The sequence below is a fragment of the Pygocentrus nattereri genome, chromosome 20 (genome assembly GCF_015220715.1).
Source record: "Pygocentrus nattereri isolate fPygNat1 chromosome 20, fPygNat1.pri, whole genome shotgun sequence".
Lineage (NCBI taxonomy): Eukaryota > Metazoa > Chordata > Actinopteri > Characiformes > Serrasalmidae > Pygocentrus > Pygocentrus nattereri.
Genome location: NC_051230.1, coordinates 2554824 through 2578727, shown reverse-complemented (window position 1 = coordinate 2578727; position 23904 = coordinate 2554824). Strand labels below are relative to the sequence as shown.

The 23904-nt window shown below is 43.0% G+C and overlaps 1 protein-coding gene across 1 annotated transcript in view; it reads right to left on the bottom strand.

Moving 5' to 3' along the window:
* si:dkey-215k6.1 (transmembrane protein 132D) overlaps positions 1 to 23904 on the bottom strand; it is a 248767-nt gene that overhangs the window by 81077 nt on the left and 143786 nt on the right. The window contains exon 4 of the mRNA XM_037531922.1: positions 1448 to 1631. Within this exon, the coding sequence (XP_037387819.1) occupies positions 1448 to 1631 (184 nt within the window). The remainder of the gene's footprint in view (positions 1 to 1447; positions 1632 to 23904) is intronic.

Here is a 23904-nt window from a genome sequence, read left to right as displayed (position 1 = left end):
ATGTATTACCAGAAAAGCTTCTTTGACTTGCAACGATGGCTAAACCCTGTTGGTGCTACCTAGAACCAATTTAGAAAGGCCCTTTATGAACCATATACAGCATGTTTTCCAGAATAGAGCTACGTTCCTAAACAAAGATTATTCCATCGGAACCATCTGCATGCTTAAAAGGTTCTTTGCATGGTGAAATGCAATATAGGTCCTCAGGTTGTGTTGTATGTGGTTCTATGTAGCATCAAAAAGGTTCTGCTATAGTTACAATGTCAAGCTTGCAACAATGAAAGAAGGTTCTATATAGAAACATATACAACACAATTTCTGTCTGAAGAACCATTTCACCATATAAGGAACCATTTTTTTAGATCGGATGGTTCCTTCAGTGTACACACTAAAAACAACCATTCTATATAGAACCATGAACACTCAAAGACCATTTGCATGACGAAATGGTTCTTTAATGGTGAAGTGGTTCTTCAGAATGATGGAGAATGTGTTGTATATGGTTCTATGTAGCATCAAAAGGGTTCTGCTACAGTTATAATTTCAAGCTTGCAACAGTAAAAGAATCCTTTTTTTGGTGCTACATGGAACCATTTTCAGAAAGGTTCTGTACAGATACATGTACATCACAATTTCTGTCAATCTGAAGAACCATTTCACCATTCGAGGAACCATTCATTAGATCGAATGGTTCCTTCAATGTACACACTATAAATAACCGTTCTATATAGAGCCACAAACACTCAAAGAACATTTGCTTGATGAAACGGTTCTTCAGTGGTGAAGTGGTTCTTCAGAATGATGGACAATGTGTTGTATACGGTTCTAAGTAGCACCAATCTCCTCTCTACTCCAGAGGTTCTGTGGATCTGAATGTAGAACATGAGTCTAGTACAGTGCAAAAAGTAAGTTTTGGAAATTAGAGAAAAATGCCAGGCATGTCTTAACACTTCGGTCCTCGTGTGTGTATTGAACTGTACACACTCACAATGATGGTTCTTTAAAGGTTCCATGTAGAACCAGGAACATTCAAAAGAGTGCTTTGCATGATTAAGGGTTCTCTGCATCATGAAATGTTTCTTCAGATTGACGGCACATGCCTACTTATGGGTGTATATAGAACATTTTTTGAAAAAGGGTTTTATATAGCACCAAAAAAGGTTCTTGTGTTATTACAACGTCAAACCTGTAGCGATAAAAGAACCCTTTATGGTGCTATAAAGAATCCAAAAGGCTGTCTATGGAAACACTGAACCATCCACAACACAATCCATCAATCCGAAGAACCATTTCATGATGTAAAAACCCTTTAATCATGCAAATGTTTTTGTTTGAGTGTTCATGGTTCTATATAAAACCATTTTCTTTACTAAAGAACCCTTGAGCAACCATCTCTTTTCACGGGGTCGTGAAGACAGAAAGGGAACAGAATAGAAGCTCCTCTAACCTCAGCGAGAGGCACGATTCCGAGGACGTCCCTCTGGCTGACGTAGATGACGGTGATGGCCTCGGCCGTTTCTCCGGTAGACGGATATTCGATCCTCCAGCGAACGGCCTGCGACGCCTGCAGGGTGATGAAGTTATCCATCTCGAAATCCACCCACATCACCTCATATACGGAGCCTTCAAACCTGAAGGCAGAGCAGAGAGACAGAGGGAGATGTTAGATGGTAGAGATAGAGGAGAGACGGAGGGGGAAACAAGGAAAGAGCTGGAAATGAACAGAGAGAAAAGACTCTGCTTGAAGAATGGAGCATGTTAGTATGTTCACCTCGAACTCCGTCGCAAAAGAGTGCCCACTGTGCTAAATCTGCTCTTCCGGTTCTGCATCTCATAACAATAGGGTGGCGCTTATAAACTGCTTCTTTGAAGAAGAAATGAAGGAAATGTTAGTGCTGGTTATGTTATCGCCAATCCAGCGACGTGGGAGGTGGGGTTGCTAAGGGGGCTGCACCACCGCCTGATTTCAGGAATACATCTGCTAAAACCAGAGTTGAGCTAACCTGTCCAGTAGTTTTTGCGATATCAACACCATTCCAACTCCGGAATGCTCGGTCTGATTGGGAATTGTGCACTTATATACAGCTTTTTGATCTGACTTACAGTTTTATACAATCTTCTTTATATTCCGAATTTTTTCCCATAGGAATTAATGGGGTAAAATATCACACGTCAATCTACTGTATTGTGCTGCTTGAGTGAAAGACACCATTTCGCCTATACAATCTCAGGGCAGGCCTCCCAGCATGACTCCGATATTTGTTTATCTTTTTTCTCATCCCCTTGTTTCTCCTCATCTCATGTCTCCCATAGACTCCCATTCATCCATGCCCCCTCACAAGAACAAGTATTTCTTTGCCCGACAGCCACAAACTGTATATACTCACTCAGGGCAGGTCCCCTAGCTCTAATCCACAGCCATACTGACCTGCACTCCTCTATGTGTTGTTTTTTCAGCCCTTTTCCTCCCATAGACCCACGTTTCATTGTCACCCACGAACAAGCACAATTATTTCTTTGCCCGACAGTCACCAAACTACATATACTCACTCAGGGCAGGTGCCCAAGCTCTATTTCCACAGCCATACTGACCCTCACTCCTCTACGTGCCATTTTTTCCATCCCTTGTTTCTCCCATTGACCCCCATTCATTTTTTACAACGCATAGTCACTTGGGAACCCCCTAAAAACCACCCAAGGAACAGTCCATATAAAACCTGTAGCTGGATCATTTAATCTAATCACAGTGTTTTCATTACAGTGAGCTGAATCCCATTGCTCCACAGTCTTGACCACTTTATGGCACATCACTAAGGGTGCTTTCACACCCACCTTGTTCAGTCTGGACCTTCAGACTTTTCTGGACCAAAATAGAGGCAGCTGAAATGCATCTATTGGGTTTGGTGGTGAGACTGGTGTGATAGATTTGAGGTGTAACTGTTGTCCCATAGACTGCTTTAGGGAGATGGGAGGACTCATTATGTTGCAGTGCATGCTGGAGATTGTAGTGCAGCTCATTGTGAAATGAGCTAACATTGAAAGAAAATGTAAATAATTTGGTGGGCTGAATAGGATTGTACTGAAGATTGTGTTGACCTTATGGGCTTTAGAAAAAGACACAGGGTGGCCCATTTGCGTACATTTACACACAGTTAAAATGAACCCTACATTCTCATAAATAAAGGTAGCAAACTGTCACTGGGTCAATGCGTCTTGTCACTGGGGTGGAACCCTCCAGGGTCCATCTCAGTACCTTTAGCCAGGGAACATAACTGAACCATAATCCACCGAAATGATGTGTTCTAAGCTGGACTGACTCCACACACCCCGCCTCGCCTCCAGGCTTTTACTCTACTGCTCTGTTTTAAAACATTCGGTTATGAAAAGGAACAAATACCAACTTTTCACCTGGAGAAACTGATTTAAGCTCCACAGTCAGACCTTAAAACCACTGTAGAACCTGAGTATGTCTGATAGACTTGTTTCTGACACTGTATGATACACTGCTATCTATAAACATGGACTAATGTACGTTAGCACAGCTGAAAACAGCACTCCCAGACTCAGTAAATGTGCTAGCCGAGGAGAGAGAAGGTGTTTATGTTCGCTTTTACTGAAACACACTGACAGCTGGATGATTCCATCACTGCCTTTATCACAACGGAGATGCAATCAGTAAGAAACTTGGGAAAACTGCTGTTTACACTGCTGGGACTGAATCACAGACAGTTAAATGGTTTTGCTCATTTTTAATGCTCAATGTTATCGTTGTGGTGTCCTAGAACAGATTTACAAGTTCCAAAAACACATTATTTTCCACATACTGTACATTTCTATTCACCCTCTGATTGAAACTCTCTGTTAGAGCCTCCTGTGTCTTTAAGCCCCACCTCCTGATGAGTCCAGTGTGCTCTGATTGGTCAGTACACAGACTCTGTTCTGATTGGTCAACCTCTAGAGCCGTTCCGCCCCTCCATGTTCTGCCCCTCCATGTTCCGCCCCTGTCCTGCAGTCTGTAGACAGACCCTTCTCCAGCGGCTCTGGCTCTCCTGGATCAGTTTGATCCAGAGTGGATCCTGAAAGTCCGGTCAGCATCTTCTCTACATGGATACAGCGGTGAACACAATCGTCCTCCTCCAATAGCCACTGTGCACTGTGCGAGGTGGCCGAGCTCACCGGTAGGCGGGCAGTAAGGACTGTGTTATGAGATGACGTCATCTTGTAACAAAGGAAAAAGGCCGGAATTCCAACAAGGCGTTTCGGGCAGCTGAGAAAAGTGGTTGAACTTTTCTGGCGTGAACTCTGAGCTTTGTGACTTTGCGCACTCCTTACAGACACAAAAAGCTACATAACACCATAAAAGGCCCCTTTTAATGCTGTTCCCTTGGTGCAAAAGTGGGACACTGCATTCCTGGAAGACCAGATTCCTGCACAGTTTGATGACTTTTCCTGCCCAAACTCAAACCGATTCAACGCATCAGTTAATTACCAGATTTAGTTGACGTGCTACAGTTGGGAAATCACTAAACTGGTTATCGACTTGGTGTGTAAAGTGTTTTCATTGCTGTGTGTTTTAAATCAGGAGCGAGTAAACTAATACAAACGTGTTTACTGTTAGCCAGTATGGTGTACAAGTCCAAAATCATCTTTCATTTATTTAATTTCCATTTCCACACCTCCAAAGCTCAGTCTTAGAAGCTGGTTGATGATTTTCTGAAGTAATCAAACCCATTCAGTGGTGCTGACGTCTGGACTCTAGGGTGGTCAGTCCATTGTCCAGCTTCTTTGTTTGATGTGTCCGTCTCCTTTTCTCAGTGATCTTCTCTAGATCAGCCAGGTTTCTGGGCTGTCGCTGAGAAACATGGACTTTGAGCTCCCTCCAAAGATTTTCTATAAGGTTTAGGTCTGGAGACTGGCTAGGCCACTCCAGAACCTTGATATGCTTCTTACGGAGCCACTCCTTGGTTATCCTGGCTGTGTGCTTTGGGTCATTGTCATGTTGGAAGACCCAGCCATGACCCATCTTCACTGCTCTAACTGAGGGAAGGAGGTGGTTCCCCAAAATCTCGCAATACATGGCCCCGGTCATCCTCTCCTTAATACAGTGCAGTCGTCCTGTCCCATGTGCAGAAACCCCCCCCAAGCATGATGCATCCACCCCCATGCTTCACAGCAGGGATGGTGTTTTTGGGCTGGTACTCATCATTCTTCGTCCTCCAAACACGGCGAGTGGAATTAAGACCAAAAAGTTCTATTTTGGTCTCATCTGACCACAGAACTTTCTCCCATGCCTCCTCTGGATCATCCAAATGGTCATGGGCAAACTGAAGATGGGCCTGGACGTGTGCTGATTTAAGCAGGGGAACCTTCCGTGCCATGCATGACTTTAAACTATGACGTCTTAGTGTATTACCCACAGTAACCTTGGAAACAGTGGTGCCAGCTCTCTTCAGGTCATTGACCAGCTCCTGTAGTTCTGGGCTGATTCCTCACCTTTCTTAGAATCATTGATACGCCACGAGGTGAGATCTTGCATGGAGCCCCAGTCCGAGGGAGACTGACCGTCATGTTTAGCTTCTTCCATTTTCTCATAATTTCTCCAACAGTTGATCTTTTTTCAGCAAGCTGCTTGGCAATTGCCCGGTAGCCCTTTCCAGCCTTGTGGAGGTCTACAATTTTGTCTCTGGTGTCTTTGGACAGCTCTTTGGTCTTAGCCCTGTTAGTAGTTGGAGTCTTACTGATTGTGTGGGGTGGACAGGTGTCTTTATGCAGCTAAAGACCTCAAACAGGTGCTTCTAATTTAGAATAATAAGTGGAGTGGAGGCAGACTTTTTAGAGGCGGACTAACAGGGCCTCTTTGAGGGCCAGAATTTTTGCTGATTGACAGGTGTTCAAATACTTATTTGCAGCAGTAACACACAAATAAATTATTTAAAAATCACACATTGTGATTTCCAGAGATTTTTTTTTTTAGATTATGTCTCTCACAGTGGACGTGCACCTAAGATGAAAATTTCAGACCCCTCCATGATTTCTAAGTGGGAGAACAGGGTGTTCAAATACTTATTTTCCTCACTTTGGGTGCAAAAGCTGCTTTTATCATATACTGACAATTTGTTGCTTTTGTCTGCCACTGTCTCAAATGAAAAACTGCGCTTAGCAAAAAAATCTTGATCCCTTTTTAATCGTTTGTGCCGAACAAGACAGAAAAGTACATCCGCTTCAGACTGAAGTTACGCGACAGGGTGGAACATTCCGGGCTAATATCCGTTAGAATGTCATCTAGACCTTCTAACGTCAATTTGTCAACAGATAATTGCATGACTTTACTGTGCATGTTGCAAAAAACGTCATACAAACTGTTTCTGTATCTGGCTTGTGTGACGGGGTGGACGGGAATGCTTTAAGGACCCTGAAAATGTCGGAGAGAAAACTGTGATTTCTTGACATGAAAAAAACATCAAATTAGCATGTCTGCTTGGCACGGATCTCTTGGGATGACTCACGCACTGCTGTCTACTGGACCTGTTAGGTGATCAGAGGTTTACATGCAGCTAAAGATGAAATATCTTTATTTTCACTGTACAAGTATATTTTGAGCACACCTGTAGATACGATATCTATAAGATACAAAATCTAGAAGGAGTGAATAAATGTAACAAAGTAAAAGAATACACAGAATAAAAGAATAACATGTCCAAATGAATGAAGTGGCATATAAATATAAATGAAATATAAATGCAAGATATTATGATATGCTTAAAATACAACCCCATTTCCAAAAAAGTTGGTACGCTGTGCAAAATGTAAATAAAAATAGAATGCAATGATATGCAAATCATCTAAACCACATATTTCATTGAAAGCAATACAAAGACAACAAATGAAGTTGAAAAATTTAATAGTTTGTGGAAAAATATTTGACCACTATGAATTTAATGCCATCAACACGTTCCAAAAAAGTTGGGACGGGGGTCTGTTTACCGCTGAGTTCCATCCCCTCTTCTTTATCATCGCTCTGTAAGTGTTTGGGAACTGAGGAGACGCTGCTGTAGCTCTGACAGTGAAATGTTTTCTGTTATTGTTTGATTCAGGATTTCAGCTGATGATCAGTTCCTTCGTCGTATTTTTCATTTCATAATGTGCCAAATGTTCTCAGTGGTGACCGGTCTGGACTGCAGGCAGGTCAGTTTAGCACCCGTATTCTTTTAATACGGAGCAATGTTGCTATAATACATGCAGTATATGGAATGTATGGAATAATCAAGGCCTTCCCTGAAAAAGACGTCATCTGGACGGCAGCAGATGTTGCCAAAACATGTATATATCATTCAGCATTAATGGCACCTTCACAGATGAGCACATCACCCATGCAATGTGCACTAATGCCCCCCTTTAGCATCACAAAATAATCCAGATGGTACCTGTCCTCTTCAGTCTGGAAGACGCGGCATCCTAGATTTCCAAAAAGAATTTCAGATGTTGGTTCGTCGGACCGCCGGACACTTTTCCACTTCCCCCCAGTCCATTTTAAATGAGCTCCGGCCCAGAGAAGGTGGCAGCGTTTCTGGATCCTGTTTATATTTGGGTTCTTCTTTGTGTTTTAGAGTTTAACAGCGTTTGTGGATGCAGTGATGAACTGTGTTCACAGACAGTGGTTTTCAGAAGTGTTTCTGAGCCCATGCAGTGATTTCCACTACAGAACCATGTCTGTTTTTAATGCAGTGCTGCCTGAGGGCCCAAAGATCACGGCCAGCAGATCCTGGTGTTCAGCCTGGTCCCTCACAGACAGAGATTTCTCCAGATTCTCTGAGGGTGGTGAACCCCTCCTCATCTTTACTTCTGAAAGACTCTCTTTTTATACACAGTCATGTTACTGATCTGTCGCCAGAAATGCTTCACCAGATGTTTTTAGTATTACACAGCTTTAGCAGTTTTTTGGTGCCCTGGTCCCAACTTTTAAGGAACGTTTTGCTGGTATCAAATTCAAAGCAGGCATGCATTTTTCAAAAAACAAAATTTCTCATTCTCATATTGTCATTATATTCAATTTAATATAGCGTTTAAATGATTTGCAAATCATAGCATTTTGTTTTTTATTCACATTTTGCACAGCATCTCAACTTTTTTGGAAATGGGGTTGTACATTACATCGTGTACAGCTTTAGAACCTCTGTGCTGGGTGAACAGTAGCAAATGCAGCTAATTTATCTTAATTCAGAGCAATATCCTGCTCCTTTACAGCCGTTTAACTGCGAGTTTATCTAAAAGGTAAATATGAAAAGCGGCTCGGGAGAGGAAGGTAAGGGCAATATAAAACTTTTCAATTAAACACGTTTTACAGTCAGGTATAATAAAACTAATAACAGCAGCAAGAGAGTCATCACAGCTTCAGCACAAAGCAGAGAGAGAGAGAGAGAGAGAGGGAGAGACAGAGAGAGAGAGAGAGAGAGAGAGAGACAGAGAGAGAGAGAGAGGGAGAGAGAGAGAGAGAGAGAGAGAGAGAGAGAGACAGAGAGAGAGAGAGGGAGAGAGAGAGAGAGAGAGAGAGAGAGAGAGAGACAGAGAGAGACAGAGAGAGAGAGAGAGAGAGAGAGAGAGAGAGAGAGAGAGAGAGAGAGAGAGAAAGAGAGAGAGAGAGAGAGAGGGGAGAGAGGAAGGGAGAGAGAGAGAGAGAGGAGAGAGAGAGGGGAGAGAGAGAGAGAGAGAGAGAGAGAGGAGAGAGAGAGGGGAGAGAGAGAGAGAGAGAGAGAGAGCGAGACAGAGAGAGAGAGAGAGAGAGAGAGACAGAGAGAGACAGAGAGAGAGAGAGAGGGGGGGGGGAGGGGGAGGGAGAGAGAGAGAGAGGGAGAGAGAGAGAGGGAGAGAGAGGGAGAGAGAGAGAGAGAGGGAGAGAGAGACAGACAGTCAGAGACAGAGAGAGAGAGAGAGAGAGAGAGAGACAGACAGACAGAGACAGAGAGAGAGAGAGAGAGAGAGAGGGAGAGAGAGGGAGAGAGAGAGAGAGAGGGAGAGAGAGACAGACAGACAGAGACAGAGAGAGAGAGAGAGAGAGAGAGAGAGAGAGGGAGAGAGAGAGAGAGAGAGAGAGAGAGAGAGAGAGAGAGAGAGAGAGAGAGAGAGACAGAGAGAGAATCTTTATAATGATGCATCATTACATATTGCTGCCTGGCACGGCAGACATTAACGCCCCCAACACAGAATATAAAAGCTTCCCATACACACAGCTACCTTTATATATATATATATATATATATATATATATATATAGACCATTTTATTAGGTAGCCCAATCAATGTCATATATCACACTGCAGTGCTGACCCACCATAATACCTGCTCTGTGAGGGTCCATGGGGGTCCTGACCACTGAAGAACAGGGTAACAGAGTATCAGAGAAACAGATGGACTACAGTCTGTAACTGTAGAACTACAGAGTGCAGCTATACAGTAAGTGGAGCTGATAAAGTGGAAAGTAAGTGTAAGTACATATGAGGTGTTCCCAATAAAGACGGTATACCGTCTGTCTCAATAAAACCTCTCCAAAATGGCAACTTTACAGGAGAAGGAGCGAAAAAACATTCTGATTCTCATTTTAATGGAAGTTAACAAATAAAAATTTTGTTTCCATTTTGGTCTGTTCATCAGGGAGAGAGAGGGGGGGGGGGGGGGGGGAGAGGAGAGAGAGAGAAGAGAGAGGAGAGAGAGAGAGAGAGGGAGAAAGAGAGAGAGGGAGAGACAGAGACAGAGAGAGAGAGAGAGAGAGAGAGAGAGGTTAACATGATAAATGGTGGTAGATCAGGCTGTAAATAACCACCCAAAAGTGTTTCTTCCTGTGTGACAAAATCCCGAACACACACGAACACATACACACTAATGTGTGACCTTTGATCTCGTAACTGTGGAGGCCAAATTTAACCCCAGCACCATTTTTATGGCGGCCAGAAAAAAGAATAAGGTCCACCGGTATCGTCCAATCAGCTGTGTGATGGATGTCGTGCTTTCTGACCTTTTCCTCCCTCAAAATGAATTTTTCCAGCATGTAGTAAATAAATCAATACACGAATAGGCCAACAGACAATGCTCTAGACGCTGCAACAGCTCATCTGCAGGAAAGAGGGATGGGCGGGGGTGAGCGCAGAGACAGTGAGGTGGGGGGGTCATACATACTGCAGTTGGAAGTTCTGACAGCACTTTCAGAAATCAAATGAATTCACGGCCCCAACAGCGAATTCGCCTGATCTATTTCAGACTGTAGAACTGGAGCTACTGTGTTTCCTATCACTGCATAAAAGATGCACAGGGGCTCTTTCATTGTTGGATGCAGCTCATTACTGATTTATTTATTCTGCATAGCCATAAAGAAGTGTAACGTTTATTCATATTTAATAATAATAATAATAATAATAATAGAAAAGGGTCATAAAAGGGTGGAATGCTCTGTCCAGGTCGGGAGTGAATTCTTGCCCGAAGTGGAGTTTAAATATCTTGGGATTTTGTTCACGAGTGAAGGAAGGACGGAGCGAGAGGTCGACAGGCGGATTGGCGCGGCGTCTGCAGTAATGCGGACCCTATACCGGTCAGTCATGGTGCAGAGAGAGCTGAGCCAGAAGGCGAAGCTGTCAATTTATCGGTCAGTCTACGTTCTGACTCTCACCTGTGGTCACGAGCTTTGGGTAGTGACCAAAGAACGAGATCGCGGATTCAAGCGGCCGAAATGAGCTTTCTCCGCAGGGTCGCCGGGCTCTCCCGTAGAGATAGGATGAGAAGCTTGGTGATTCGGGAGAGGCTCGGAGTAGAGCCGCTGCTCCTCCACGCTGAGAGAAGCCAGTTGAGGTGGTTCGGGCATCTGGTAAGGATGGCCTCTGGACGCCTCCCTAGGGAGGTGTTCCAGACATGTCCGACGGGGAGGAGACCCTGGGGAAGACCCAGGACACGTAGGAGGGATTATATCTCTCGACTGTCTTGGGAACGCCTCGGCATCCCTCCGGAAGAGCTGGAGGAGGTGGCAGAGGAGAGGGAGGCCTGGGCCTCTTTGCTTAGGCTGCTGCCCCCACGACCCGGACTCAGATAAGCGGTGGAGGATGGATAGATGGATGGATAGTAATAATAATAATAATAATAATAATTTTTGTTTTTTATATAGCACTTTTTACAGACAGGTGATTAAGCTTAACAGTAAAACAAGAAATTAAGTATTAATTTAGAATCCTATAAGAAAATGACACAGATAAAATGAAAGGATAAATACGAAGAGATGTAGAGTTTTAATTAAACAGACAATTATAACAGATAATTAGACAACAGGAAAATTTTCCATGGAAATGTAACTACAGAAGAGCCAATTCACTTATGGTTCTAAATAGATCCATTGCCTCATTCCGAAAGGTTCTGGTGCTTTTTCCAAAGGAAAAAATAATAAATATTGGTTATCACTATCATGGAATACCTTCAATATCAGTGCATCCTTGGCGATCAGTCTATATTTAGTACCTTTACACGCCTCCCCTGACACTAAGTACTGGCTACGCCGCTGGCCTAGATGGCCGCTGAGTGGACAGACCGGTCAATAAAGACTTTGATGTGATGCGACATTGAGCTACGGAACACAGATCTGCAATGAAGCTTCTATAACTGACACACTGAGGAACCGACGCCAAACCTCCAAACATCCAACAGTTACAGAGCAGAGCAGTCACTCATTTCAGCCTCATATATCATCCAGCTCTCTCTCTCTCCCTCTCTCTCTCTCTCTCTCTCTCTCTCTCTCTCTCCCCCAATGACTGATGTAATGTTGCTCTCAATAGGATCAGTGTCTGACATAATTCATTCAGATTCAGACAGCGATCCGCCCAATCTGCAGCCATCCCGGACGCTGAGCTACACATGCACGCACACATTAAACAAGAATAAGAGGATTAGTTATTTTACGGTAAATTAGAAGAAGGAGAGGAAAGACGGATAATTCACTATGAAAGGGGAAGAATCCCAACGCAGCTAATCACGGAATAATGACTCAGCTGTATCTGTCTCACTGAGGACAATCATTCAGTGAGGACAGTGATTCAGCTGATCGAGGAATAATCTAGGAATAATGACTGAGCTGATCAAGGAATAATCTGGGAATAGTGCTTGAGCTGAGGATAGTGATTCATCTGATCGAGGAATAATCCAGGATTAGTGATTGAGCTGATCAAGGAGAGTGATTCAGATGATCAAGGAATAATCTAGGCATAGTGGGTAAAATGATTGAGGATGATGAGTCATCTGATTGAGGAATAATCTAGGAATAATTACTAAACTGGTCAAGGATAATTCAGCTGATTGGGGAACAATCTAGGAACAATTAGGAAGATGATCGAGGATGAAGATTCATCTGATTGAGGAATCATTCAGGAATATTTACTAAACTGGTAAAGTTTAATCCAGCTGACTGAGAAATAATCTAGGAACAATAATTGAACTGACTGTAGATAATGATTTAGCTGATCAAGGAATAATCTGGGAATAGTGACTGAGCTAATTGAGGACACCGTATCTGATTGAGGAATAATCTAGTTATATTGACTATTCTGATCAAGAACGATGATTCAGCTGATCAAGGAATACTCTAGGAATAGTGACTGAGCTGACTGAGGATGATGGTTTAGCTGATTGAGGAATAATCTGGGAATAGTGACTGAGTTTATCAAGGTTAGTGATTCAGCTGATCAAAGAATAGTCTAGAAAGAGTGAGGAATAACCTAGGAATAGTGACTGAGTTGATCGAGGATGATGACCCAGCTGATCGAGGAATATTCCAGGACTAATGACTAAACTGATCGAGGATAATGATCTAGCTGATCAAGGAGTAATCTGGGAATAGTGACTGTGCTGATTGAGGATGATGATTCATCTGATTGAGGAATAATCTAGGAATAATGATTTGGCTAATCCAGGAATATCAGAATAATTTAGCTGACCATGGATTAACAGCTCAGTCGATTGAAGATAATGCATGTGTCCAAACTTTTGAATGGTAGTGAACCCCACTCCTCATTAGCTTCATTAATTCCCTAACGAGGAATTTTCCTCTTTAGCCGCATTAATGAGAATTGTTGATTCATTGAATCACTGACAGGGTGCAGCTCAGCGGCCGGTCAACGGGCAGGATTTACTCTGCATCACACAGACGCAGGCTTGTTGTTTAACCTTTGAAGAAGTCATATTTCAAAGTAAAAAGGGCGAGACAGAAAAACAGAGAGAGGGAGAGAGGGAGAGAGGGAGGGAGAGAGAGAGAGAGAGAGAGAGGGAAGGAAGGAAGGAAAGACACACAGAAGGTGGAGGGCAGTAACCAGTGAAGCTTAAAAAGCGATGTGTCACCTGTGACAGGTTCACTCAGGTACATCTGTACATCACACAGCAGACCTACGGAGGGGCGTCCACACACACACACACACACACACACACACAGCGTATTGGAGCCATAGTGGGAACTAAAGCACATGTGCATAAATTTCACTCTTTGCTCCAAATGTAGTCAAACAGCCAATAACCTCTGACATGCCGATATCGATAAAACTGCACAAAAGTTCTCCCAGAAAAGTTCATCACTGTATAAACTCCATCCAACAAAAATCCCACCACCCTGGGAGCCACAACATTTTATGTCCACTTTACCTTCTCGGCTGTAAGCGTGCCTCAGTGTGTGTTAATGTACTGATACAGGCTAAACATATAATATAAACACAAACCCAGACTCGCTCTGCTCTGCTTTCAGCTTCAGCTCAGCTGTAGCCGCTTTTCTCGCATCTCCAGCAGGAAACTTTTCCACAATAGTTGAACAGTTTGTTGTAAAATGTCTCTCAGCGTTCGACTTTTTACGAGGCAGAAGTCGCTTCTCATTCTCCAGCTTCTCGTTTAAATTTTCCTGTTCCGCCTTAAATGGAGCCTGAGTGTACCAGAATGTAACTGTGGCGCCTTTTAAGGTGGAACGGGAGAATTGAAACGAGGAGCTGGCGAATGAGGAGCAACTTCAGCCTCGTGACTTTTCAGTGTTTCAGTTTCTCGCTGCAGATTAAACGTATCAGGAAACCAGCTGGAGTGACTATAAACACTAATCAGTCCATTCGTCTCCAAACTATTGATGTCCGTCTTAAATCTCTCTCTTTGCCGTTTCTTAGCTACTAGCTGGGTGAGACTGTAGTCTGTGTTGCTATGGTGACCAGCCGTCTGCGCTGGTCTTCAGGGTTAAAGGGTGAATCAGCAGTTCTACATTAACTCCAGCGTTTAAGACCATTTACTGTTAAACTGTGTTGAAGGATCAGCAGAGCTTTATTTTACTGTAGAGGAGGATTATTTTATTATTACCTACTGATCTGATTCTGATTGTGGAGCCGGAACAGGGCAGTAAAAGAGCCTCGTGTTTCCGACTCCGGGCCTACACAGAGTTTGTTACCTCAGCATTCCATTGGAATGGACTTCTCTTTGGATCAACATGAACAGTTTTCATTCACTGAAATACTCTATCAGTCATTTCTGTCTATTTTATATAAACCAACACAGATCGTGTATTTATTGTCGACATATTCTCAGGTTTAGACTCCAACAGCCCTGATGGTTCTTTTTTTCATGTACACTCTTAAAAACGATGGTTCTTCAAGGGAATAATTTAGCTGACCGTGGAATAACAGTTCAGATGATTGAAGATAAAGCGTGTGTCCAAACCTTTGAATGGTAAGAATTTTTTTTTTTTTTTTAGTAAAAGTGCCATGAACACTCAAAGAACCCTTTGCATGATTAAAGGCTTCCTTGCATCATTATATATTGCATGCATGGTTCTATATAGAACCTTTCTGAGATGGGTTCTGTATAGCAGGAAAAAAAGGGTTCTTTAATTGTTACCAAAAAAGCCTGCAATAACAGAAGAAACCTTTTTGGTGCTATATATTTCTACATAGAACCATATAAAACACATTGTTCATTAACCTGAAGAGCGCTGTAATATGCAAAGGGTTCTCTGACTGTTGGTCATTCTATTTAAAACATCAGAAAAAAAAAGAAACAGAAAAAAGTCAAATAATAAATGTAAAAGGGAATTTCAACAAACTTGACAAATTAGGCTACAAAATTCTTCAGAATTCTTCAATTATACGACATTAAAATTAATTTTAAAAGGATAATTTTACATTTTTGATTTTATTACAAATAATATAAAACATTGCCTCCGCATTACAGCTACAATTTTCCCTTATACTTATTCTGTAATGAGGCTAATGTAGCTTGCAAGTAATAGAAGCTTTTAGCTTTTAGCCTAGCAATTAGCAACATGCTAACTGTATTAGCATCACATACTGTCCTCAAACTGTGCACAGCGGTCCAGTATGTCTAGACTTGATTATGTGGTTTCAGACACTGTATGACTGGCTGTTGGCCATGAACACCGGCTTAATAGTTTCCCTTACTTCATTAGCATTAGCGTTAGCATCGTAGCTCAAGTGCTAACACTAAAAGGGGCAGTTGTGGGCTGGAGGTCAGGGAACCGGCCTCGTGACCGGAAGGTTGCCGGTTCGATCCCCAGAGCCGACAGCACATGACTGAGGTGTCCTTGAGCAAGACACCTAACCCCCAACTGCTCCCCGGGTGCTGCGGATAGGGCTGCCCACCGCTCTGGTCAAGTGCGCTCACTGCCCCCTAGTGTGTGTGTGTGTGTGCGCTCACTATTGTGTATGTGGTGTTTCACTTCAAGGATGGGTTAAATGTGGAGGTGAAATTCGCTGTGGGACTAATAAGGGTCTCTTAATCTAAAGAAGGCTTGGGTTTGGCTGACTGGCCCATTGAAACTGGGTAAATCAGAATTTTTGGCCCTACTGTGGCTTTAATGAGGAGCACTCAGACACCTAAAAACCGAAGGCCGCACTGCTTTTTAAGCTGCCACTGAAACAGGCCATTAGCCCTGAGTTAGCGTCTCCTCCGCCGTAATGTGTGGCTCTTGATTCATTTAGAAATTACCGAGCTCCATTTAGCTTTGGCTTCGGTTCAGAGCATCACTGAGGAACAATCACAGCTAAATATAACACAGAGCGGCTGACCGCTCGCCGGCGTACAGCGCGGAGCCAAGAGACGCCGGTAGAGCGCAGACGGTGTCATGTGCTTGTTACTGAGGCCTGGCGCTCGGCCAGGACAGAGAGACGGACAAAAGAGAGGAACACAGTGAGTGTATGTGTGGGAGAGAGTGACTGTACGCTCGCATCAGCACAGTGACAGAGTGACCAGTCGTCTATGAAAGCGGGCAATTTAGACAGGATTTAGCAGCAAACGGCGAGTGGCACGACGGCAGGGCGACAGGCAAGGCCGTCAGATTTCGGCCAGTAAACCGGAAAGTCCTCGTTTCTTCGCTGATGGTTTTTTGGCCATGTTTTAGAGCATTTCGGTTTGGTTTGTCTGGATTTTTATTATTATTATCATTTATTTTCACATTTTTCTTCACATTTGATGAACAACATGAACATTATGGGTTAAATGTTCTGCCGTTCTGTGACACAAGAACCCGTCAGTGTTTATTCAATCCAACTTCATTACATTAGATTAAGATCATTTTAATTGCTTATTGAAACACTACTGAGAGAGAGAGAGAGAGAGAGAGAGAGAGAGAGAGAGAGAGAGAGAGAGAGAGAGAGATGAAAGTGAGAAACTGACAGAGAGAAAACGAGAAGGGAGTGGAGAAATAGATAGAGATAAGAAGTGAAAGAAAAAGGGAGAAAGACAGACAGAAGAGAGGGGAGGAGAAAGAGAGAAGACAGTGCAGAGACAAAGAGAAAGAAAGAGGGAGAAAATAAGAAGATAGTACAGAGAGACAGAGAGTTGAGAGAAGGAAGAGAGAAAAAAGAGGGAGAAAGACAAATGAGAGAGAGATTATCAGAGGGGCAAAGAGAAAGAAAGAGAAGGAGGAAGAATGAGAGAAAAGAAAAGAGAGAATGGGAGAGACAGAGAGAGAGAGAGAGAGAGAGAATAAAGTGGAGAGGTGAGATAGAGATAGTTGAACAAAGTAGTTTGTAAATGGTTAATGATTCCACCAATCAGCCAATCAGTGAGCTCTCAGTAGCAGTAAAGCCAACCAATCAGCTCTCAGTAGCAGTAACTCTAACCAATCAGCTCTCAGTAGCAGTAACTCTAACCAATCAGCTCTCAGTAGCAGTAAAGCCAACCAATCAGCTCTCAGTAGCAGTAAAGCCAACCAATCAGCTCTCAGTAGCAGTAACGCTAACCAATCAGCTCTCAGTAGCAGTAACACTAACCAATCAGTTCTCAGTAGCAGTAACGCTAACCAATCAGCTCTCAGTAGCAGTAATGCCAACCAATCAGCTCTCAGTAGCAGTAACGCCAACCAATCAGCTCTCAGTAGCAGTAACTCTAACCAATCAGCTCTCAGTAGCAGTAAAACTAACTAATCAGCTCTCAGTAGCAGTAACACTAACCAATCAGCTCTCAGTAACAGTAACGCTAACCAATCAGCTCTCAGTAGCAGTAACGCTAACCAATCAGCTCTCAGTAGCAGTAACACTAACCAATCAGCTCTCAGTAGCAGTAACGCTAACCAATCAGCTCTCAGTAGCAGTAACTCTAACCAATCAGCTCTCAGTAGCAGTAACACTAACCAATCAGCTCTCAGTAGCAGTAACACTAACCAATCAGCTCTCAGTAGTAGTAACACTAACCAATCAGCTCTCAGTAGCAGTGACACTAACCAATCAGCTCTCAGTAGCAGTAACACTAACCAATCAGCTCTCAGTAGCAGTAACACTAACCAATCACCTCTCAGTAGCAGTAACACTAATCAATCAGCTCTCAGTAGCAGTAACGCTAACCAATCAGCTCTCAGTAGCAGTAACGCTAACCAATCAGCTCTCAGTAGCAGTGACACTAACCAATCAGCTCTCAGTAGCAGTAACACTAACCAATCAGCTCTCAGTAGCAGTGACACTAACCAATCAGCTCTCAGTAGCAGTAACACTAACCAATCAGCTCTCAGTAGCAGTGACACTAACCAATCAGCTCTCAGTAGCAGTAACGCTAACCAATCAGCTCTCAGTAGCAGTAACACTAACCAATCAGCTCTCAGTAGCAGTAACACTGACCAATCAGCTCTCAGTAGCAGTAACACTAACCAATCAGCTCTCAGTAGCAGTAACACTAACCAATCAGCATTCAGTAGCAGTAACACTAACCAATCAGCTCTCAGTAGCAGTAACACTAACCAATCAGCATTCAGTAGCAGTAACACTAACCAATCAGCTCTCAGTAGCAGTAACACTAACCAATCAGCTCTCAGTAGCAGTAACACTAACCAATCACCTCTCAGCAGCAGTAACACTAACCAATCAGCATTCAGTAGCAGTAACACTAACCAATCAGCATTCAGTAGCAGTAACACTAACCAATCAGCTCTCAGTAGCAGTAACACTAACCAATCAGCTCTCAGTAGCAGTAATACTAACCAATCAGCTCTCAGTAGCAGTAACACTAACCAATCAGCTCTCAGTAGCAGTAACACTAACCAATCAGCTCTCAGTAGCAGTAACGCTAACCAATCAGCTCTCAGTAGCAGTAACGCTAACCAATCAGCTCTCAGTAGCAGTAACGCTAACCAATCAGCTCTCAGTAGCAGTAACTCTAACCAATCAGCTCTCAGTAGCAGTAACACTAACCAATCAGCTCTCAGTAGCAGTAACACTAACCAATCAGCTCTCAGTAGCAGTAACACTAACCAATCAGCTCTCAGTAGCAGTAACACTAACCAATCAGCTCTCAGTAGCAGTAACTCTAACCAATCAGCTCTCAGTAGCAGTAACACTAACCAATCAGCTCTCAGTAGCAGTAACACTAACCAATCAGCTCTCAGTAGCAGTAACACTAACCAATCAGCTCTCAGTAGCAGTAACACTCACCAATCAGCTCTCAGTAGCAGTAACACTAACCAATCAGCTCTCAGTAGCAGTAACACTAACCAATCAGCTCTCAGTAGCAGTAACACTAACCAATCAGCTCTCAGTAGCAGTAACACTAACCAATCAGCTCTCAGTAGCAGTAACACTAACCAATCAGCTCTCAGTAGCAGTAACACTAACCAATCAGCTCTCAGTAGCAGTAACGCTAACCAATCAGCTCTCAGTAGCAGTAACGCTAACCAATCAGCTCTCAGTAGCAGTAACACTAACCAATCAGCTCTCAGTAGCAGTAACTCTAACCAATCAGCTCTCAGTAGCAGTAACACTAACCAATCAGCTCTCAGTAGCAGTAACTTATAATAACTTAATAATGATATAATAGTTGTATTAATACATGACAGCGTTTGAATTATTAACCATTTGTTCACTGATACATGAATGATCAGTGATTATTCTGAGGTGAATCTATAAAACTGAGTATCGCATCGTATGTCAGTATCGTGCGGCCCTGATCAGGACTTATTTATATTCTTTACAAAAGCTCGACTGCTGTGAAATGAAAAACTATTTAGTCTCTATCAAATTCACATGTCACCCAGGTTCAGGGCTGATGCGGAAATTGAGCTGGGCAGGCACGGCCCCCCTGAGGCCCACCCACTGTGACGGGCCTGTGTGTGTGTGTGTGTGAGAGTGTGTAAGTGATAGACTCCTGAGTGTGAATAGAGGTGGTTGCCGTGGCGCTGTGGTCTGAAGCAGACGGTAACCGCGGTGACAGACGGCTGGAGTGCAGTAGGCTGACGGTGCGGCATGTGGAGAACAGATACACACACAGAGTGGGACAAGTGTGTGTGTGTGTGTGTGTGTGTGTGTGTGTGTGTGTGTGTGTGTGTGTGTGTGTGTGTGTGCCCGTGTGTGTATGAAAGGCCAAAGTAATAGAACACTTCTTCAGAGAACCGGTCAACACAAAACAGAAGCCGAAATGTCAAACTGACTACCGCACACACAGGCCCAGTCCTAGCCTCATAATGAGAACACACGTCTGTGGCAAGTTTCTTAAAGGTTTAGCGCTGGATTTTGGCAATAGCAGCAATGCTTACCAACCAGCTCTCAGCAGCAGTAAAGCCAACCAATCAGCTCTCAGCAGCAGTAACACTAACCAATCAGCTCCCAGTAGCAGTAACACTAACCAATCAGCTCTCAGTGGCAGTAACACTAACCAATCAGCTCTCAGTAGCAGTAACTCTAACCAATCAGCTCTCAGTGGCAGTAACACTAACCAATCAGCTCTCAGTAGCAGTAACTCTAACCAATCAGCTCTCAGTAGCAGTAACTCTAACCAATCAGCTCTCAGTAGCAGTAACACTAACCAATCAGCTCTCAGTAGCAGTAACACTAACCAATCAGCTCTCAGTAGCAGTAACTCTAACCAATCAGCTCTCAGTAGCAGTAACACTAATCAATCAGCTCTCAGTAGCAGTAACTCTAACCAATCAGCTCTCACTAGCAGTAACACTAACCAATCAGCTCTCAGTAGCAGTAACACTAACCAATCAGCTCTCAGTAGCAGTAACACTAACCAATCAGCTCTCAGTAGCAGTAACTCTAACCAATCAGCTCTCACTAGCAGTAACACTAACCAATCAGCTCTCAGTAGCAGTAACACTAACCAATCAGCTCTCAGTAGCAGTAACTCTAACCAATCAGCTCTCAGTAGCAGTAACGCTAACCAATCAGCTCTCAGTAGCAGTAACGCTAACCAATCAGCTCTCAGTAGCAGTAACTCTAACCAATCAGCTCTCAGTAGCAGTAACGCTAACCAATCAGCTCTCAGTAGCAGTAACGCTAACCAATCAGCTCTCAGTAGCAGTAACTCTAACCAATCAGCTCTCAGTAGCAGTAACACTAACCAATCAGCTCTCAGTAGCAGTGACACTAACCAATCAGCTCTCAGTAGCAGTAACACTAACCAATCAGCTCTCAGTAGCAGTAACTCTAACCAATCAGCTCTCAGTAGCAGTAACACTAACCAATCAGCTCTCAGTAGCAGTAACTCTAACCAATCAGCTCTCAGTAGCAGTAACACTAACCAATCAGCTCTCAGTAGCAGTAACTCTAACCAATCAGCTCTCACTAGCAGTAACACTAACCAATCAGCTCTCAGTAGCAGTAACACTAACCAATCAGCTCTCAGTAGCAGTAACACTAACCAATCAGCTCTCAGTAGCAGTAACTCTAACCAATCAGCTCTCACTAGCAGTAACACTAACCAATCAGCTCTCAGTAGCAGTAACACTAACCAATCAGCTCTCAGTAGCAGTAACTCTAACCAATCAGCTCTCAGTAGCAGTAACGCTAACCAATCAGCTCTCAGTAGCAGTAACGCTAACCAATCAGCTCTCAGTAGCAGTAACTCTAACCAATCAGCTCTCATTAGCAGTAACGCTAACCAATCAGCTCTCAGTAGCAGTAACACTAACCAATCAGCTCTCAGTAGCAGTAACGCTAACCAATCAGCTCTCAGTAGCAGTAACACTAACCAATCAGCTCTCAGTAGCAGTAACACTAACCAATCAGCTCTCAGTAGCAGTAATGCCAACTTCATGGTGTTAAGTAGAAGCCTTTTAAAAAAATCGCTTCCACTTTGTTATAATCCCACTGACAGTTGACTGTGGAATATTTAGTAGTGAGGAATTTCACGACTGGACTTGCTGCACAGGTGGCGTCCGATCACGGTACCACGCTGGAATTCTCTGAGCTCCTGAGAGCGACCCATTCTTTCACTAATGTCTGTAGAAGCAGTCTGCAGGCCTAGGGGCTCGGCTTTATACACCTGTGGCCATGGAAGTGACTGGAACACCTGAATTCACTGATTTGGATGGGTGAGTGAAAACGTCTGGCAGTATAGTGCAGAACCCTATACAGCACATTGTCCCAATCTGAAAAACCATTTAAGCATGCGAATGGTTTTATGAGTGATCATGGTGCACTATAGAACCACTGTCTTTACTAAAGAACCCATCTTTTTAAAGAGTGTGTTCAAGCTTGTACGCAATTGAAGTACTACTTAATGTTTGATGTATGATGTATGTTCATATTTTCAGGTAAAGTGGCGCGATGTTTTAAAAAAAGCATGAAGTTTGAGTTTTACTTTACGTTAATGTCACGTCCTCTTCTGTGAGTCTGACTCATGTAGACCTGGAGTCAGCCACTAACAGGGGAAAACATAGGCCTTAAATACAAGAACAAGGAGGGTTAACAAGACACAGGTGAAAACAATCAAGGGCGGAGTCTAGAAACAAGGGGGCAGAACAGGGAAGAATCAAAACAAGGAAGCACATGGACAAGACCAAAGGTAAACAAAATCACATGGAGGACTGGGAGGGGCCAATCAATAAATTGACAAGAAATTCCTCTTCCATTTACTGTGTTTATATTTGGTTTGGTTAAATTGTATTTTTACAGGTAAAGCATACGTGTTGCTGAGATGGTGGGTTTTAAATAACGTTCTTAGGTGCCGAGTCTCTTGCACAGTGCTGTATAACCCGATTGTAAAGTATGTTCACGTTGTTTTACTGCTTCAATAAAGCAGCGCAACACAGCGGGTCAATCGCGCGACTCTCACTCCTCACATGAAGAAATCACATTAATATTCCCTCTGTGATCACCTCTATGAAAAGGTCTGATTATGAGAAAGGAAGAAAGTAAAAATAATAAGCACTAAATAATATGTTTTATTTATATATCCCGCAGAGGCTCTCTGCCAATATCCCAACACACACACACACACACACACACACACACACACACACACAGTGCACTAATCAGGTTTACTCACAGCTGACATCACACACTCTCCCCAAAACACACACCTCATCATCTCAAACACACACAGTTCTCAGGTTTTACCGTCCACTACAGACACACTACAGACACATTACAGTCACACTACAGACACACTGTACGCTGATCAAAATCACAACAAATGCAAAAGAATGAACAGAGTCTCACAGCCGGAGAAAGACACCTTCAGATTCTGGCCCCTACTGCAGCCCTTCATCACCATCCTGACCCTCCTCGTACTCCTTTATTAGCCCTGTAATACAGTCTGTAATAAACCCTGTAAAAAACAGCCAGTAACAAACCTGTGTAACACAGTCTGTAATAAACCATGTAAGAGTCTGTAACAAACGCTGTAACAAAGCCTGTAACACAGTCTGTAATAAACCATGTAAGACAGTCTATAGTAAATTATGTAACACAATCTGTATTAAACCCTGTAACACAGTCTGTATTAAACCATGTATCAAAGTCTGTAACAATCCCTGTAACACAGTCTGTAATAAACCATGTAACACAGTCTGTATTAAACCCTGTAACACAGTCTGTATTAAACCATGTATCAAAGTCTGTAACAATCCCTGTAACACAGTCTGTAATAAACCCTGTAAAAATAGCCAGTAACAAGCCTGTGTAACACAGTCTGTAATAATCCATGTAAGAGTCTGTAACAAACTCTGTGACAAAGCCTGTAACACAGTCTGTAATAAACCATGTAAGACAGTCTAAAAATTCTGTAACACAATCTGTATTAAACCCTGTAACACAGTCTGTAAAAAACGTGTAACACAGTTTGTAACACATCCTGTAACAGTCTGTGATAAACCCTGTAACACAGTCTGTAATAAATCCTGTAAAACAGCCAGTAAAAAACCTGTGTAACACAGTCTCTAATAAACCATGTAAGAGTCTGTAACAAACTCTGTAACAAAGCCTGTAACACAGTCTGTAATAAACCCTGTAAAACAGCCAGTAAAAAACCTGTGTAACACAGTCTCTAATAAACCATGTAAGAGTCTGTAACAAACTCTGTAACAAAGCCTGTAACACAGTCTGTATTAAACCATGTAAGACAGTCTATAGCAAATTCTGTAACATAATCTGTATTAAACCCTGTAACACAGTCTGTATTAAACCATGT